This window comes from Aspergillus wentii (assembly GCF_001890725.1).
Source record: "Aspergillus wentii DTO 134E9 unplaced genomic scaffold ASPWEscaffold_2, whole genome shotgun sequence".
Taxonomy (NCBI): Eukaryota; Fungi; Ascomycota; class Eurotiomycetes; order Eurotiales; family Aspergillaceae; genus Aspergillus; species Aspergillus wentii.
The window spans coordinates 3,119,201-3,135,943 of NW_024467833.1; the positions used below are offsets into that span (position 1 = coordinate 3,119,201).

Below are 16,743 nucleotides of genomic sequence, written 5' to 3' on the forward strand. Positions count from 1 at the left end.
AATGTCGGCTTCCTACATCGATTGAAGTCTGTAGCCGGTGAATCGCAGCGATTGTATGCATATGCCGCTTGGACAACAGCAAATGTGAATGGGCATGGGAATCAGAGGCAGGATGGGAAGTCATGGGCGCAATTGAAAAAAAAAAAAAAGGATTCGCAAACAAGAGTTAGTACAACAGAGTGATGGTGGGAGAAGGGAAAGGGGCAATGGACGAGGGTTGTTGAATCTCATGATGCAGTGACGGGCTGCATGGCTTGCAGCGATCAAACGACGACGGAAGATAGCATCGCTCCATCAAATTCTCCAAAGCAAATTGACTTACCAAATTGTTAATATTGTATGCCCCCATGGGCAAGTCGATATTCCGACACATGTCGGTAATCCTGGGCTTTTCCAAAGCCGGGTCGCCCATCATGACAGACATTTTGAGACACTTTCTTAGAGAAGGCGAGTTTCCTGGCAATTGTGTTCTGTTAAACTTGTTCAAAATCAGGACGAGATTCCGATCGATAGCTATGAAGCAAAACAAAAAACAATAAAAGCCAGCAATGTAAGTCACGCAAGCCCAGGACTTGGAGAAGCACGACTGATGCAGCGAGGACAAAACAGGACCATTTCAGACGACGATGCCGTTCACCCGGTTGCTCCGAATTCGCAAATGCCCGAAGCAGTTCCCGAATGTTACAAGGAAGATGATGGCAGGGAGGACAAGGCTGCTCAGGCGGGGGACTTACCTTTTTGTCTTGCAAGACGAGTACCCTAGAGGCACCGTTCGGATTTTGGATTTCGAGGAATGGACTCGAGGGTTCAAAAGAGGGAGTAAGAGGAACCAGCCCAATATCTTGGATGCTGATATGGTGTTCGAGTCGGGTAGGAGATGATGTTGCTGTCTTAGCAAAGAGGAGGGGAGGGGACACGACGGGAGGATTTGGCAAGATTGCCAGCAGGGAGGCTGGAGGTGGATATGATGATGGTGGAGCAAAGAGGAGAAGGGAAGGAAGGCAGGAGGGCACAAGGAAGAAGGTGTTCGAAAGGTGGAAAGGGTGTTCGAAAGATGAAAAGGAAGGAGGAAGATGGAGGAGGGGATGGCGGAGGAGGATGAGGAAGGAAGAAGGAAGAGGAGGAGGGAGGAGGAGGAGGTTTAAATAGACGAGAGAGGAGGAGGGATCCCGGGTCCAGACCGAGAGATGAGAGATGAGGCCTGAGATGAGGAAGGTGAGGAGAGAGGAGAGAGGTGAGGGCGAAGAGATATGGGATATGAGAGATGAGAGGTGAGAGGTGAGATGAGGGATATGAAAGGTGAGGTGAGGTGAGAGAAAGAGTCAGTGTTACTGAAGCCAAACAGACTGCCTTGCCCTATATGAGAGAAATCAGAAACCCACGATGGAGAAATCCTTCAAAATCACAAAACTGAGGGAAAATTGCTCCTGATTAGTCGTGAGGTTGCGCTGGAGCCCTGTCGCCGAGAGTGATGGATGGCACGGCAACCAAAAGATGGGAGAAAGAGAGAGAGAGAGACGAAAGAGTTAATTGGAGCGGGATTGGACTCAGTTCACCTGGCTGTGTTGTCCGGAAGTGAGGTATTCTGAATGAGGTATTGTAGATATACTGTTGTCAATAGTACTTGAATAGAACAATAGGATTGGAGCGATCATTGAAACCTGTATACAGTCCCCTCAAGGCCTCATTTATTGACAGCTTTACAATCATTGGATATCGAATGACATCGTATACTTTTCTTTACTTATTGCCATCGTCTTACTTATCTAGTGTACAAGCAGAATATCAATGTGACCGTTTACTAAAACCACAATGGAAAATTGGTGTGTTACTGGAGCTTCACGGGATTTATAGTTCGTTGAAATCTAGAATGTGGTATTTGCAAGGAAGACGGCTATACAGAAAGAAGCTGGTCCTTTCCTAGATTGAATTGCGTTGTCTGAGAACTATCGTTTATATCCTCTGTCAACAGAAGATGCTCTTGAGTATTGGAAGACGATACGCGATAGAGCCGTATGGGTTGTCATGGGTATATACAAAGAGCCACGACATGGAGGACTAGATAGGATGACTGAAAAGTGATTCAAGTTTACAAGGAGATGATGTCAAGTCGATAAATCAGATTCATGTATGCTGTAGCTGAAACCTTTTCGAGACTGTACAAGCCGCATTCTGTGCGGTCAACCTATCCAACTAAACAGAGTCAATCCTCAAATCTGACCTTGGGCCCCAGCCATCAAGGGTCTCATAATAAAAACCTGCCAAACCAAATGAAAACGCCGTTTCCTCAAATGCAAAGCGACATGGAAAAATGACTATACATTTCCGGGGAGCTGTGACTGGCAAATCAAGAATGCGCTTTGCAACGGACAGTACCGAAGTGTTGATTAGAACGATTGCGAGAAAGACCCGTTATCTTGCTGCGAAAATGTCGTGTATATTGGTGGTCATATCACATCAGGGACCTGGACGGTAGATGCCTAAATATATAATTAGAAACTAAGACAAATATTGAACAGAGGTGATTTAACTATGGACTTACCAGTAAATGACTGCATCCCCATGGGAGTTTGCCCCCCTAGTCCACGCGGTAACGGTATCTGCGAAATAGACCCGGGCATGTCAAGCCGGCGAATGAGATCGACTAATTTTTCCGGGGAGAATCTGCCAGCATTATAGGCAGATGCCGAGGGGATGACGCTCAAGAGATGGACAATGTCACGGGGAAGTGGAGCAGCTGAGCCCTGGGGTCTGAACTGAGATCCGGTCGGTCCACCGCCGTTGATTTGCTGGGGACGCTTCTGCTGATCTAGCCGTCGGCCTTGAGGGACCTTGAGCGGTGACTCTGCTCGAATAAACTTGCGTGGCCGGCTCATGTCATCATCAAAGTCTTCCAGTGGCCTCTTCGGCGAGTTCGTCGAAGAGGCATCTGGATACCTCGGAGTAGGGGTGGCATGGCGAGACACCGTTTGCTCTGTTGGGAAGACCGCCTTTGGTCTGGTCTGAGAGGGGGAAATAATTGGCCGGACGGCAGCAGGGTCGAAGGACGGGGTGGAATATCGGTGAGCAAATTGTTCCAGTGTAGGGTCCTCAGGGAATAATTCACGCATCCGATTCTCAAGGTTGATGACCTGGATGAGGTCGCCATAGCGCGACTCGTATTCGTGAAGGAAGGCGAATATGGGTTTCGTTTTGTGAACATTGTCAGGATTGGATGCTAATTTTCTGACTGTCATCTCGAATACTGCTCGTGCGTCTGAGAAATATGGTTAGGATAAGTGCACGAAAACCAGCGAGTTTTAACTTACTTATAACATCATTAATATCAATCAAGTGCTTCAAGTACTCGAGGGCGAAGTTCTCATCTTCTGGGAATAGTTTTGCACCCCGCTCAAAGATTTTCGTTGCGGCGGGATCTTTGTAACAATGATATTCGATTAGAGCACTAGCGATGTAAACATCGCTTGTGATGCGACCTCTCTTGCGAGCATCCGCGAAAATCTGCCTGGAGCCTGGCATTTCTCCTGGTTTACCCTTGCCCTGGACACGGCGCATTGCGCGCATGAGAGCAATCCATGCAAACGATATCGTTTTGGAAAGAATTCCGATTTGAATAGCATGCGCATTTCGTACCGCTTCAATTTGGGCATTCTTAACCGATTCCTTTGCCTTAGAACCGCCCTGGTCATCATCGTCATCATCGGGTTTGGTCTGTTGTTTGTCGGGATTCATTTTCGCAAACGTTTCCTCCATGCGTGCAACATCCTGGGATTCACGGAGGCGGGCCTTTGCAATAAGATCGTAGAGCGCATCCAGGAGCTTGTCATAAGGCTCTCTGACCTTCGTACCTCGCTTGATCTGATCTTGCTCGGACTCAGAAGTAATTTCCAATCGATCAGCACGTTTGAAAGCAAGCAAGCAGCTTTCAGGGTTGGCTTCTATGCCTTGCTTCAAAAATTCGTTTCCTTCAGTTTCCATATCGTTCAGGAAGCAAAATTCGGCGGCTTCGAACCATATCTCCGGCAAGAACCGAAGGGCCATGAGAGCTTGCTTGTAGGCATACACCACGCGAGTTTTGAAAGCAGCAGGATCATCTTCTTTCAAAACCAATGGGTCTCCTTTCTCCCACTTGACCCAACGCTTCCAGATTTCAACCTGCTGGGTGAACTCAACATCACCCTCGGAGCCTGGCACAGGAGGTAATCTAGGCAGTGTAGTACGAATGAGATCTCGTGTAATATTCTGCAGCTCTGTGAACGAACTTCGAGCAGTCATATAAGCTGGCGACTGCTCCTGAAGGAATTTTCGGCCCTAATGAATAGAAAAAAGATCATGAATCAGAGCGAGTCCGCAATAATAAAGAGCACCACACTTACGGTGAGTTTGTTCAAGCCCATCTCAAACTGGTCGTATTCTTTCCAGAGCGTATTCACAACTTGGGTTGGAACGCAGATGGCTTTCTGATACGCTTTTCTGAGTAGGTCCATCTTCTGCTGGTCTTGCCACCCAGAACCTCCGACATTGCCTGGTCCAGAGCGAATGAATTCGACATAATCAGCCCAGATAGATCCCGAGTCCTTGTCCATGCCGACATAATGAAATGCCAGATCATATGCCGACGAGATAATCCGCCTTGATTGTCCAGTGGTGTCTGTTGTTAATGGGTTACGTCGTCGAACATAGTCCAGGTAGACCGACCAAAGTTGGACATCGGGAATGGTCAAAAGAGTTCTGTTGAAGATCTGCTCTAGTCGGAATAGTTCGCTAAGCTCCGATTCCATAGTGGCATACGCGACCCATAATTCGGCCTGTGACTGATGAGCTTTGCTTCCCGTAAAGATGGTCTTAACGGATACTCACGGAAAGAGGGAAAACCTTCAAGAATCGCTCATAGACATCGCGCACACAGTCGACCCTATTGCGACTTCTGTGTTCGCTAATGAGTTCGAGCCAGGCAGGAATGTCACCGCGAGGATCCTCTTGGATTCTGTCTTCCAGAATACCAACACGATCATGCGGCAATCGCCCTCTCGCCGTCGATGGTGAATCAGGGGCAGGAGTCGGTGCAATGCTTTCCTGCGCACTTTCAGATTGTAATGCCTGTGGAGTGTACAGATTTTGGCCAGGAGCAGTAGATGCATAATTATTAGAGGCAGCAGCAACATTAGCAGAAGGAGAATGAGAGCTATTGGAAACGATTTGCGAGCTAGCAGTGTTCTGCGCAGCTTCAGGCAATGATACATCAGGGGTAGAAGTAGCTTGATTTTCATTTCCAGAAACAGGCTGGGGAGGCACATCCACAGAAGTAGTATTCATGTCCTCAACGCCAAGTACAGCCGGTGGTTCATAATCTGCATCATCACCCTTGTCATCCTCATCCTCATCCTCATCATCCTCATCAACCACAAACCCGCCAATTGTTCTGGCCTTTGGCTGCACAGGAGCACCGGATGCAGGCGTGGCAGTTGAAGCCCGAGACTCAACTTGCGAAGGTGTCTGAGAGGGGTAGGCGGCGCCGCCAGTCTGCTGACTAGGGTCCGTTTCTGGGGGAAGAGAAGTCTGGTTGGGAGGATTGGAATCTGAAGGATCATTGGAAGGAACATTTTCACTTTGCTTGGAATCTGTCAAAGGAGCGGAATATTGATCTTGCAGTGTCTTTGAAGGATCATAATCATCTGAATCTGAACTATCTGCCCCCTGCTCCTCAACAGCCTTATAGTCCACAGAGTCCGCATTCATTGCCTGAGCCTGGAAAAAGGCCTTCTCAGCATCATCTTCGGCCATGACAAAGGGATGGGATCTCAATCGTAACGAAGTATGGAGTGTCGATATACAACGCCTGTGCACCTTGGAGCAAAAACGGTCAGCGGCTGACGTCGAAATATTATGCAGGTCTGACGGTGTTCTGCCCGCGGAAACTCACAATGAAAAAAATTAAAATAATATAGCAACAGAAAAAAAGAACGAAATAGTCAAGAAAACTCTGAACCGTAGACAGCAGTCACAGAGCCCCTGATAACCCCGGAAAAGAGGTGGGAACAGATGGAGTGGGAAGCGATGATGCCGTTGCACCGTTGGTGGCTATCGCAGAAGCTGCAGCTGTCACGCAGATGGCGGTCACGTGCCAAAGGCGGTGAGCGCGAGAATGCGTGCGCCGACGCGAAAGGGCAGCGCGTCGTCGATCCTTCTGAGTTGGTTGGTTGTTGGTTGTTTAATTGCTTTGCTGCCATCCATCCCCTCGATGGGCATCTGCAGTTTTTCTCCTCCTTCTCCCTTTCACACTCCCCCCCGAGTAAACAAACCTCTTCACTCGTCACCTTTTCTCACCTCTCTCTCACTTGTTAAATAAGTTCTCGATACCAAAGTCGTCTTTGACGTATAACGCCAGCGCCTTTCATAATGTCGGTCGTCTCTCTTCTTGGGGTTAAGATCCTTAACAACCCGGCTACTTTCCTCGACCCTTATCGATTCGAGATCACCTTTGAGTGTCTCGAACAGCTTCAAAAAGGTTGGTTGATAAACAAATCGAATTATTTTTTTCGATGGGGCTAACTCGAATTTTAGATTTGGAATGGAAGCTCACCTACGTCGGTTCCGCAACCTCGTTAGTCGAATCCTTCTCGATCAGCGCCACTTGAAATTATTAACCTTGAATAGGTCTGAATATGACCAAGAACTCGATTCTCTTCTTGTCGGACCCATCCCAGTCGGTGTCAACAAATTCATTTTCGAAGCCGACCCGCCAGACCTTAAGCGAATCCCCACGTCGGAAATCCTTGGAGTGACTGTGATCCTTCTTACCTGCAGCTACGATGGTAGAGAGTTCGTTCGTGTTGGATACTACGTCAATAATGAATATGATTCAGAGGAGCTCAGCCAAGAGCCCCCGGCGAAGCCAATCATCGAGCGAATCCGCCGGAATATCCTTGCTGAAAAGCCAAGAGTGACAAGATTCGCAATTAAATGGTAAGGAAATTGCCAATACACCTTAACTGTTATTGAGAGCGTGGCTGACGTTGACCTTCATAGGGACTCCGAGGAGTCTGCTCCAGCCGAATACCCCCCAGACCAGCCCGAGGCCGACATCTTGGACGATGACAGTGGCGCATATGGTGCCGAAGAAGTTGAACTTGAGGCTGCTCTGGTCAAAGAGCTCGAAACCTCGAATACCCAGGAGCAGGAGCCCAAGGGCGAAGACCACGAGATGGAAGGAGCTGAGCCAGCCGCTGGCAAGGAAGAGGAGGAGGAAGAGATCTCTGATGCAGACAGCGAGGATATTGAGGATGAAAGTGACGATGACGATGACGATCTCGAAGAGGAAGAGGGTGGAGAACCCGATGAGGATGTCGAAATGGGCGATGACAACGACCAGAAGCCCAATAACGCCCCCCAGCAGCAACAACAGCCTGAGGTTATGGTCCACTAAATGGATTGAGCTACGGCCAGTATAGTTATCGATCTGGGATTTTGGTATTATTCTTTACGGTCATTTTGATTCCGAATGATTTTACGACTGGGTTGCAACGTTTCATGACACCAGGACTTATCCGCCATATCTTCAAAGTTAGCAGCATTTAGTTTTTATGATATAGAAAAGAGCATAATTTGATATCGCAACATTTGTTCACAGACTACACCGTATTCTTCAGGCATTATGTAAGGCGGCTTGAACCAGGGATGAGGTGCATACTTCTCGTCTGCTGTGCTTCGTAGATATTTTTTTATGCACGGAGTAGCCATGGGGACCAATGCCCCTCGCATGATTGCGCAAGGGTTTATCTTTTGATGGATCATATGCAGGCCAAAAATCGATTGTGGAGGAATTACGCAATACAACGAGCAAAAGCCGGTGTAGCATGAGGGACTTTGCTCGCCTGGTGCTCTACCCTGGGTATGCACAGAGACAGCAGGAAGGCCTCAGGCACGTGGAATGGAATACTATTCAATGGAAAACTTCAAAGAGCGACCTGTTACTTCACCAGCAGATCAATAATGGCCAATCACTTTTCATTTCCAGTGACTAATACGGAGTAGAAAGCCCAGATATTCATTCCTTGAACCAACTGCCATGATGAGAAATAAGCATTAAGGAATAAGGTCAAGTGAAAGCAGACATCAATTCATTGTAGACTAAGCTTTGCTTCGATTGTAATACCTCTGATTATCTGCCTTGTATTCCATTCATCATTGATTACATTGTATGCTGGCTTGTTCTCTATTCTACATTCATTATCGGATTGGCGTTGAATGGGATCGACCTGGTTATACAGTACCTACTTACCCTGTATTCCATATAAATTGAAGCTGCTGGAAGGCGAAATGAGACCTCATTCCATATTCCATATTCCTACTGCAAGAAGAAAGGAAAGGGCAGAAATTGCCTACACATCCTCATACCACATCCAAGAATCTTCTAAATTCACCAGATTCACCCACCCATCCAACCATCCATGATCATCTACGCCTGCAACCATCGGGGTGTCAGTAACGGCTGGGGACCCTACGGTTCTTTTTCCCTAGAAGTCACACCCACAGGGAAATACGCCCCTTGTCTTTGTAAATCATGCCATTATGTTATCGCCGAAAAGCAGGTAGACGAGAGCCGCGAGATCCTACGGGCGAATCTCGATGTGTTGGACAGGATGCTCGATGTGGCGCACGAGAAACGGTATGACTCGTCTTTGGATTCGGCTACGATTATGCTTGAACTGCATCGGTTGCATGCTTGTAGGAATGAGGCGAAGGAGCGGCATGCGATGCTGAAGAAGGAGACCTGGAGATATTACCGGCGGAGATGGGGTTTAGAAGGGTGGTGCCTATAGGTATGTTGTTTTTTTAGGTCAAGACAATATCATGCAGAACTCAAGTGTCTCGTCAGTTGGAACAACTATATTAATTCAGAGTAACTAGGATCAAAGATAGTACATTTCATTCTTCGGTTGAACATCATATAACAGAAAACGACACAAACCATTGAACCACCAGTGGTCCATTTGGATAGCACGTAAACAGAATTGACAAAACTTGGGTATGCAGCTAAAGATGAATTGTTTTAAGAATATTATGACCAATACCTTCCTCTCTTGCACTGTAGAATCTACCACAGTACCATAATCGTAAACATAGAATTAAAGCCCAAACTTGGATCCCAACACTATAGTTTTCATCAGTATGACTCAATGTCAAAGGAAATGTAAAGGTGACTTACTTCCAAAAACTGCCTTCTTCTTCTGATTCGAAACGTATTTATTGACGTCTCTCGCCCAGTTGCTGCTGTTCTCTTCTAGCCTGTCCATGTGGTCGCCTGTGATGGAAAGGTTGTTTGTACGTTCCTGGACCTGACGCGACATGTAAGACAAGTAACCCTCATCGTTCCCCTGGGCGGGAGGTTGGTTATATGTAGATCGCCCTTCTCGAGCAGCTCTGCGGCGTTCTTGCTCATCGAGACGCATCTGCTCTTGCATTCGCTTAGATGGTGGCCGATCAGGTCCTCCGACTATTTAGTTGTTAGTGGCTTCCAACAATTAGAACTTCCATGTGTATACGCACTGAGAATATCCATGTCGGCAGGAGACACGTATTGTGTACCGGAAATCCACTGGACATTGGTGATTGTTGGCCGTGGGGGAAGGACTGCTTGCACATTGAAAAGTTGATCTTCAGAAGGTCGCCTATAATCGAGTCAGTAACCGATAACCAAGCACAAGGTATTCGCCAAGGGTATTGCGTACAATGTGGCACCAGATCCCCAAACGTTGAACAGTGCCACTTCAGATGGGCCTGCCCAACCCAGAACACTTCCAGTGGGGGAAATGACTGCTTCCGAAAAGCGTCTCATTTCAATGAGGTGACCGACGCTTCTGCTGCCAATCTCCTTGAGAGCTGGGATGGAGAATGCTCGAGTTCGCCCGTCCCCGAACAGTCCAACCAAGCTGTAACCACGGCCTCCAGTCTTCACAACAGCTGCAGAATCACACATATAATCATCCCAGGTTTTATGAGCACCCTTGGAGGTCGCAGGTTTGAACATCCTGCAGCCAGAGGCAGTAACCGCAATGACGACACCATCAACCTTTAGCCCAGTTCGCAAGCCTGCGACAACATTTGGGGTGGCCAAAGCGGGACTACCGGCTTCTGAGTCAATAGGGATGATATTGATAACCTTGTCATCAAGCGAAGAATGACCGGCAAAAGCAGCCATGTAGGTTCCATCACTAGCGGGGAGGATCTTAAAAGTCGCCAGATTACCTCTGTTAGTGCCGACAAAGCAGCAAATGCTCGAATAATCTGGAGAAACTATTAGCATGACTTTCCTCTGTTTTGTAATTGATGCTTACCTTCACCCTCCAAAGTCATAACCCCAAACTCAATGCTGGTAGGCCATTCTGGAGAAGAATCTTCAGTATGGCGGGACTTCAAAAAGCTACTGCGTTTGTTTGCTTTGAGTAATTCAGACATCTGCGCTGTGTGGATGACTGCTGGACCGCGCAAGTCAATGATTGCCAGACTACCACCTTCAAACCCAGCAGCCACGAATCCCACCAAACTATGCTTCAAGGCAGTCACTGGTCCTTGTTGCATGTCCAAAAGGGTAAGTGAAAGAAGTCCCTGTTTTAGTCCAGGATCGGTTCTGTGAGTGATGTTGGTCATGGCCCCAGGTCCTTCATTGGGGCCCGCACGCTCATCAAGGCCAAAGTTTCGGTTGTTTCCCCATCTGAAGACGACGACTTCTCCACTCCTCAGGCCGACAGAAAGTTCGCCTGTGGACCCTGACATCGATAGCTGGGTGACTTCTACATTACTGACGCGGCCCACCGCGCGAGCTAAATCGACCTGGATTACCTCGGCGTTCTCAATTTCATCATCGTGACCGACGTCCCAGAGACGAATGGTCCCATCTGCATGCGCGGTTGTGAGGACGTTACGGTTTTCAAAGCGCTTGAGAGTCTTTTTGCCCTCAGCACCGCCAAGCAAAAACTTAGGTCCTTGTGATCGCCTCTCCTTCAGACCCAACCAAGCCGATCGATCGACTGGGGTCAAAATCATTTTGTTCACAAAGGGGTGGACGAAAGAAAGATGAGGATGAAGCATATTCGTAGGCGTAATTGCATGGCCACTGGGGAAGCTCATGGTAATCAATTCGCCCGACGAAAGAAGGGCGATGAGGGCAATGGGGTCATGAGCACCACCGTAGTAAGGCGAGGAGCGCGGAATGAGACAGAAATCGACCACCTCCGCACCTGGCGGAGTTGGGATGTCCACTTTCTGCTTCGGGCTCTCAAAATACTTCGCAAGCATTGGCCAAGAAGACGTTTGGTAATTGGGAGTGGATCCCATATCTAAGAAGGTAAGGCCTTTCTTACCTTCAGATGCAATGTTACCACCAGCAATCAACAAACCAGTATCATCACCGTTGCCCTTCACACACCAGGCCAGTTGAGTTATAGGATCCTTGAAGCCAAGGCCACCACCCGAGGAAATCGGCCTGTCCGAGACGACACCTGGCTCGTCAACATTAGCGGCTTGAATCGTCCTAGCCATGATCTTGCGACCATCCTTCGAGTCCCAAAGGACCAGACTACTGTCTTCGTGGACTGTCAACACGAAAATACCATTGGGATGCCAAAGGGCCCTGGTTAACTTGGGTTTGCGCACGTCGTTGACCGGAATATCGGAATTACCGCCCAATGCACCGGGAGGTACTTCATATTCAAAGTATTTCTGGGCCACGTTTTGCTTGAAGGTGAAAGTGACAGCACCGTCCGGATATCCAACCAAGACCTTTCCGATATCACGAGGCGAAAAGGCGAGACTGACGACAGGGAAAAGCCGCACCCGCGGGTTTCTTCCTGCCCAGAGATTGGGGATCTTGAATGGCGTCAAATTCTCACGGTCGAGATCATAGGCGATAACATCACCACTCTGTAAACCGATAAAGGCATAGTCGAGGCTTGGATCGGTGAGCAATGCAGTCACATGGCTTGGAGGCGCATAGGAGACCAGCATCTGCTTGGACTCGAGGGAGTAGACGCAAATTTCATTCTTGGAATCGACGCTGATAAGCTTGTCGGCACTAAATTGAAGGAATTTCGCGGATGCCTTGCGTGGCAGGGTGAAGACGACGCACACCCGTCGTTGGCCGAACACATAGATCTGCCCACTTCCGAACTGTGTATCACTGGTGCCGACCGCGAGGAGGGACTGGACGGGATCGTATGCGATTGCGCTGATCTGAGAGTTTATACCACATCGAGCAACCTAGAAAGAAATCGAGGTCAGTCAGGTTGATTCTCTTCGTCGGTGCCTGGGGATCGCCAAGACATACATCGTCAAGGGCGAACAAGTCCGGCGACAGGCCTTCAGACAAGTCCTTTTGAATGCCAGCTTGCTTGCCTCTCAGGAACTGAGCCATCTCGACTACCTGAAGACAAAACAGGTGGAAGAGGAAAAGAAAAGTAGGAAGATTGACGAAGGGAGCGGAGCGGAGGAGTTACTCCACAGGTGGGTTGGATTAATTCAGTTTATTGCCGCGGAATGTTGAAGCTGCTTGGAGCAGCTGACTGACGCCATGCTTCAGATCTGCCCCGCTCTTGGCTCTCCTCCATGAACGAACAGTTTCACCGTGGAGAATAGAATATTTTCTAATTCAATAGTACTCTATCTTCTACAATTGATTATATACTCAATTTACATTACCAGCATTGGTTTGGTGTTCCTGAACCCCTGGGTGTGGTTTCCCTACAGGAGCAGGCAGCGATAATAGCTGTATGATCTTCATGTGAACGACCCAAAAATAAACCCAATACAACGCCCGCACTCCATGCTTTTACCTCAAAATGCGAACCAAAAATACCAAGAAGCTCATTCCTTTATGTCCATAGATGCCATCTTCCCTATTGCCGCTGTTAATCGTCTCCTTGCATTGATCTCAGTAGTCTCGTCTCGATCTCGGTAGTATTGGACAGTGATTTCGTGGACGGAACGATAGCAAGCGTAACTAAAAAGGAACACATCAGTATCTTCCCATGTCTGCAAAGAGATGTAGACGGCTCTTACAGAAGTGAGCGAATATCTTCCAACTTGCTTTTTCTAGACCGTAGACCAAAGCCGTCTAGCACAGCAGATGATGGTTTTTCAAAGATCTCGGCCATGTAGACGTCACCCCATAGTGCATGTCCGAAATCTACAATCCCAGATAATTGTTTGGATTCCGGATCCAGAAGTACCTGGGAAGGACGGCCAAAATCAATCACTACCAGCTGTGGCAGTGTCACTCCTTCGAGGGCTGCTGCTAACCGGCTCATTTCATGTCGGATCTGCGAGTAAGGAAGATGGATAAACATATCTTCAGCATCACGAAGAACACTCTCGAACAATGCCACGAATGCTTCCCGCCATGACTGCTTGCCAGATCCGCAAGCCACTTGTTCGAGTGGGCCGAAAGAGGGCGCAATTTGCTGTCCTATCATGTTGACCATAAGCCCTAAATGCCGGTCGATGCCATCTCGATCTTGATCAGTGAGTTGAGCATCCATGTCCTGTAGCGTTGACCCCGTCACATATTGCCGGATGAGAAAGGAAGATCCCAGCATGTCACCCCGCGAGTCGTAATGGAAAAGCTGAGGGATGCATGGACTGCCACGTTGTTTGAGAAGCGCAAGGGCCCGGGCTTCCGTTTCTAGCAGTGAACGCTCCCGTCGTAGAAGGGCCGTTGTCGGCCTTGGTAAGCCCTTTAGTAGTAGTCGAGTTCCATTAGATAGAACGAGAATATGAAGAGAGTGAAGGTGTTCTCTCAACGCATGAATGCTTCGTACACGAACGGTTGGAGGAAAGAGAAGCCGAAGGATGTTATTAATCGTAGTGTGCTCCTGGGGTTCGAGGGCTGGCCCACTGGATGAAGATGAGGGCATAGCAAAATGACCAATTGCGGGTACTAAGGGCAAGACTGGCAGAGTGTCCAAACTTGGCTGACGCATAGTGGATAAATAGGGACGTAGACGGGTATAAACAGCAGCAGAGAAGAATTACAGGGATGCAGAGATCCAGCGAGTATACACCGGTCTATGAAGAAAGAGACAAAGCGCATATTTGAGTATCTGCTGCCTTTTGGTCTAAACAAGGACGGACCATCCCATTGTACCCTCAAAGGGGCCAGCAAGGTCGGGAATATGGCACGGTCGGACCGCCAGCTTCCCGCATCCACTCATAATTAAAAGTATCCGAGTGCATGATTTTGCGTCAGGTCAATTCGAAGGAACATTTTGAGCATTACAATGGATGCCAACTATGGGAGGAGATGCTCATCCCACGGCACCCAGCAGGGGTTCAAAAAGCAGATGTGCTGGACATGATTACTGGCTGCTCGAACTCGCTTGGGTTCCACGGAAAGATTATGATGTATAATTCGATCAAGAAGCGAGCCAGCTCACGGTGTAAGGCAGAGGATTGCGTGGTGGTCAACGGTCAACACGGCATTCGAGGCAGATGGACGGTCCGAGAGTGAATCCACTCGCCTAACTCTCCCGCTCTGAGAAAGGCGTCCAATGTAGGTTGGCGAGATGGCCCAATCACAGCGCCGCCTTGCCGAAGCATCAGAAATCCCGGACACCAACCGAGGATTCCAGAAGTTCAATTTCGAATATGGTTCATGTGTCTGGGAAAAGATCTGCGGCTTCTTCAGGCTGGTCCTTTGTAATACTTACAGTGTGCTATGACTACCACTGAGATTGTTCCCTTCCAAGGTAGCAGCAGCACTACCTAATGTATCATATGTGACCCATATATTAATGTTGGAAAGGGCCATTGTTTACTGACCAATGAAAATGGGAGACAACCGAGTTTGTGGTTTTTTGTAATCATTTTTGCTAGCCGGAGTCTGCTTGACTCGTATAGAGAGGTATCCGAGTGGGATGGATTTCAATCCCCAAAGAACTGTTCTGCTCACCTTAAAAAAAGAGCACGCTGGATGGATAGTATTCATGTGACTTGTCCCCAAGGATTCATTGAACTAGAAATGTCTCGAGAGAAATATAGTGACAAATGAGAGCCGTAATACCCTTCATTATTTTGATTCTTTAGCTTCTGAAACTGTCGGTTTGGGTGTCGGATCAAATATTTCAGCCAAGTTGAACCGCTTCAGTTGGTCGTAATCGTGTCCAATGACACTCATTCCGATGACATTCTGCATTTAAATGTTTAGCACCATGCAGGGAGGCTTTTTCGATAATGCCATCTGACGACAACTAGAACATACGTGGATAACCTCGACCAGGATGATTAGGTCATAGTTTTTAAGATCAACAGGATGCTCGGTGCCAACCACATCGGCGACGGTCTTGATGACCCTATCTCGGTTGAATACCTTGTTGCCTCTGACTGAAGGCCGAATGGCATACTGTCGAGATCCTCAAGTATCAGCTACCTGGTTGATTATAACCAGTCTTGGTGCTTCTGAAATCACCCGTGCAAAGGATTGAACTAACCTTCTTTGGTGGACCGCCGGAATGGAAGTGAGGCTTCAAAATCTCTTTTGAGAAGACTTCTAGATCAACACTGAGGGTCTTTCTGATAGAAGTAATGGGCGTCATTCGCTTGATCCATCGGCTTCTCTTCTTCTCCGGATTGGCATAAGCGTCAGCACAAATCTGGTGGACCGTTTTCACAGGGTCTATCGATTTGTCGAATCGTATAAATGTTACTGCAAAGAGTTCAGTTTATACCGCTCATAAGATGCTATAAATGGAGAAAAAGCGAACCGCATGGAAGTTCCATCCTGATTGCCTGGAATGGGCGAGACTTGGCTGAGCTGGGCTTCAAGCCTTCAACTTCTTTTCTGATTTGGGCCTCGATGTCATCGTCATCAGAACCCGATTCTTCAGCATTTTCTGCCTCATTGGGAGATTCCACACTCTGGTCGATGATGGTCAGCTGAATTAGCCTTGATACTCTGGGAAACGAATAAAAACGGAAACTGGATATCTTTATCCCACAGTGCAACTTACCTGGGAAAAAAGATCCAGCGCCTCGGCAATGCATTTGCCCTCTCTTCCAATATCACAAGTGACAAACACTCCCCAGTCACCACTCTCAATGATAACCTTGTTATTTTGCTTCTGCCATGAGCCACCCTATCATTGAATTAGTCAGAAGTTTGGGATTGGCGGGGTAAGTAGTGCATCGTGAATATATGAAATAAGGACGAATTGCAATGTCACCCCACGGGAAAACACTTCCCACGAGGAAGACCACTGTGAAGGGCACCGACCTTTCTCTTCTTGGAGGCCTGACTTCCTGCGTTGCCCGGCATGGCTCTCTTCTCTGCTCCCGTCATTCACAAATGCGATGGCTAACACCGTTCTAGAATTTGTCTCTTTCCGCTTCGTGGCTAGTTATAACACCTGCTGATTTTGTCTCACGATCCAGGCGTTTTGCTGTGTGAGATATCTTCCCTTGCAAGGCCTCGAACTCGAACAAATAATGGCGAGGGGTTGTCCAGAAATCTCTTTTGGGTTAGCGGGATGAACATCATGTGGAGTGGGACGACAACATCCCCGATGGTAAAGAACAACCACCTGATGATCGCTGGAAGAGACTAGCTTTCCATGGATGGCCTGATCAGTTATTCTTAAAATACTTTATATTTCTGGAATGCTGTAGATTCACTAAAGTATTTGGTCCAGACTGTTCTCGACAACATCCGAACCATGCTGCTGGTAATCCTGTTACCACAATTACCGACAGCTT

General features: G+C 48.0%; 6 protein-coding genes across 6 annotated transcripts; 2 read left to right on the top strand and 4 right to left on the bottom strand.

Moving 5' to 3' along the window:
- Positions 1 to 2,492: 2,492 nt before the first annotated feature.
- rna14 (cleavage polyadenylation factor subunit RNA14) lies at positions 2,493 to 5,784 on the bottom strand (the record flags this gene model as incomplete). Its single annotated transcript, XM_040827762.1, has 4 exons — positions 2,493 to 3,256; positions 3,309 to 4,311; positions 4,377 to 4,808; positions 4,861 to 5,784. The coding sequence occupies 4 exons, from the start codon at positions 5,782 to 5,784 to the stop codon at positions 2,493 to 2,495; spliced, it is 3,123 nt and encodes a 1,040-aa protein (XP_040692915.1).
- Positions 5,785 to 6,217: 433 nt separating this feature from the next.
- Positions 6,218 to 7,630, top strand: asf1 (nucleosome assembly factor ASF1). Its single transcript, XM_040834584.1, has 4 exons — positions 6,218 to 6,508; positions 6,565 to 6,604; positions 6,658 to 6,966; positions 7,030 to 7,630. The coding sequence occupies exons 1-4, from the start codon at positions 6,400 to 6,402 to the stop codon at positions 7,424 to 7,426; spliced, it is 855 nt and encodes a 284-aa protein (XP_040692916.1). The 5' UTR covers positions 6,218 to 6,399; the 3' UTR covers positions 7,427 to 7,630.
- An 820-nt stretch (positions 7,631 to 8,450) lies between these two features.
- ASPWEDRAFT_169098 (uncharacterized protein) lies at positions 8,451 to 8,822 on the top strand (the record flags this gene model as incomplete). The annotated part of the gene is made up of 1 exon (XM_040830397.1): positions 8,451 to 8,822. The coding sequence occupies one exon, from the start codon at positions 8,451 to 8,453 to the stop codon at positions 8,820 to 8,822; it is 372 nt and encodes a 123-aa protein (XP_040692917.1).
- Positions 8,823 to 8,876: 54 nt separating this feature from the next.
- ASPWEDRAFT_36989 (putative SNARE-dependent exocytosis protein (Sro7)) lies at positions 8,877 to 12,515 on the bottom strand. The gene is made up of 5 exons (XM_040834585.1): positions 12,326 to 12,515; positions 10,338 to 12,258; positions 9,732 to 10,287; positions 9,550 to 9,671; positions 8,877 to 9,496 (listed from the first exon to the last, which is right to left on the bottom strand). Exons 1-5 carry the CDS (start codon positions 12,410 to 12,412, stop codon positions 9,183 to 9,185), a joined length of 3,000 nt encoding a protein of 999 aa, XP_040692918.1. The 5' UTR covers positions 12,413 to 12,515; the 3' UTR covers positions 8,877 to 9,182.
- A 346-nt stretch (positions 12,516 to 12,861) lies between these two features.
- On the bottom strand, positions 12,862 to 13,910 carry ASPWEDRAFT_104961 (phosphotransferase family protein; the record flags this gene model as incomplete). The annotated part of the gene is made up of 2 exons (XM_040827686.1): positions 12,862 to 12,997; positions 13,057 to 13,910. The coding sequence occupies 2 exons, from the start codon at positions 13,908 to 13,910 to the stop codon at positions 12,862 to 12,864; spliced, it is 990 nt and encodes a 329-aa protein (XP_040692919.1).
- An 872-nt stretch (positions 13,911 to 14,782) lies between these two features.
- Positions 14,783 to 16,477, bottom strand: ASPWEDRAFT_363323 (THUMP domain-containing protein). Its single transcript, XM_040834426.1, has 6 exons — positions 16,265 to 16,477; positions 16,002 to 16,127; positions 15,756 to 15,909; positions 15,483 to 15,697; positions 15,254 to 15,394; positions 14,783 to 15,181 (listed from the first exon to the last, which is right to left on the bottom strand). The coding sequence occupies exons 1-6, from the start codon at positions 16,328 to 16,330 to the stop codon at positions 15,062 to 15,064; spliced, it is 822 nt and encodes a 273-aa protein (XP_040692920.1). The 5' UTR covers positions 16,331 to 16,477; the 3' UTR covers positions 14,783 to 15,061.
- Between the last annotated feature and the right edge of the window lie 266 nt (positions 16,478 to 16,743).

Bases quoted from the DNA above. Each gene is read 5' to 3' on its own strand.
- asf1 (XM_040834584.1), top strand. From the start codon at position 6,400: ATGTCGGTCGTCTCTCTTCTTGGGGTTAAGATCCTTAACAACCCGGCT. The intron at 6,509-6,564 runs GTTGGTTGATAA...CTCGAATTTTAG, and splicing joins TCTCGAACAGCTTCAAAAAG to ATTTGGAATGGAAGCTCACC. The intron at 6,605-6,657 runs GTTAGTCGAATC...AACCTTGAATAG, and splicing joins TACGTCGGTTCCGCAACCTC to GTCTGAATATGACCAAGAAC.
- ASPWEDRAFT_36989 (XM_040834585.1), bottom strand. From the start codon at position 12,412: ATGGCTCAGTTCCTGAGAGGCAAGCAAGCTGGCATTCAAAAGGACTTG. The intron at 12,259-12,325 runs GTATGTCTTGGC...ATTTCTTTCTAG, and splicing joins ACTTGTTCGCCCTTGACGAT to GTTGCTCGATGTGGTATAAA. The intron at 10,288-10,337 runs GTAAGCATCAAT...TAGTTTCTCCAG, and splicing joins TATGACTTTGGAGGGTGAAG to ATTATTCGAGCATTTGCTGC.
- ASPWEDRAFT_363323 (XM_040834426.1), bottom strand. From the start codon at position 16,330: ATGACGGGAGCAGAGAAGAGAGCCATGCCGGGCAACGCAGGAAGTCAG. The intron at 15,698-15,755 runs GTTCGCTTTTTC...AACTCTTTGCAG, and splicing joins CAGGATGGAACTTCCATGCG to TAACATTTATACGATTCGAC. The intron at 15,182-15,253 runs GTATGTTCTAGT...ATTTAAATGCAG, and splicing joins TCCTGGTCGAGGTTATCCAC to AATGTCATCGGAATGAGTGT.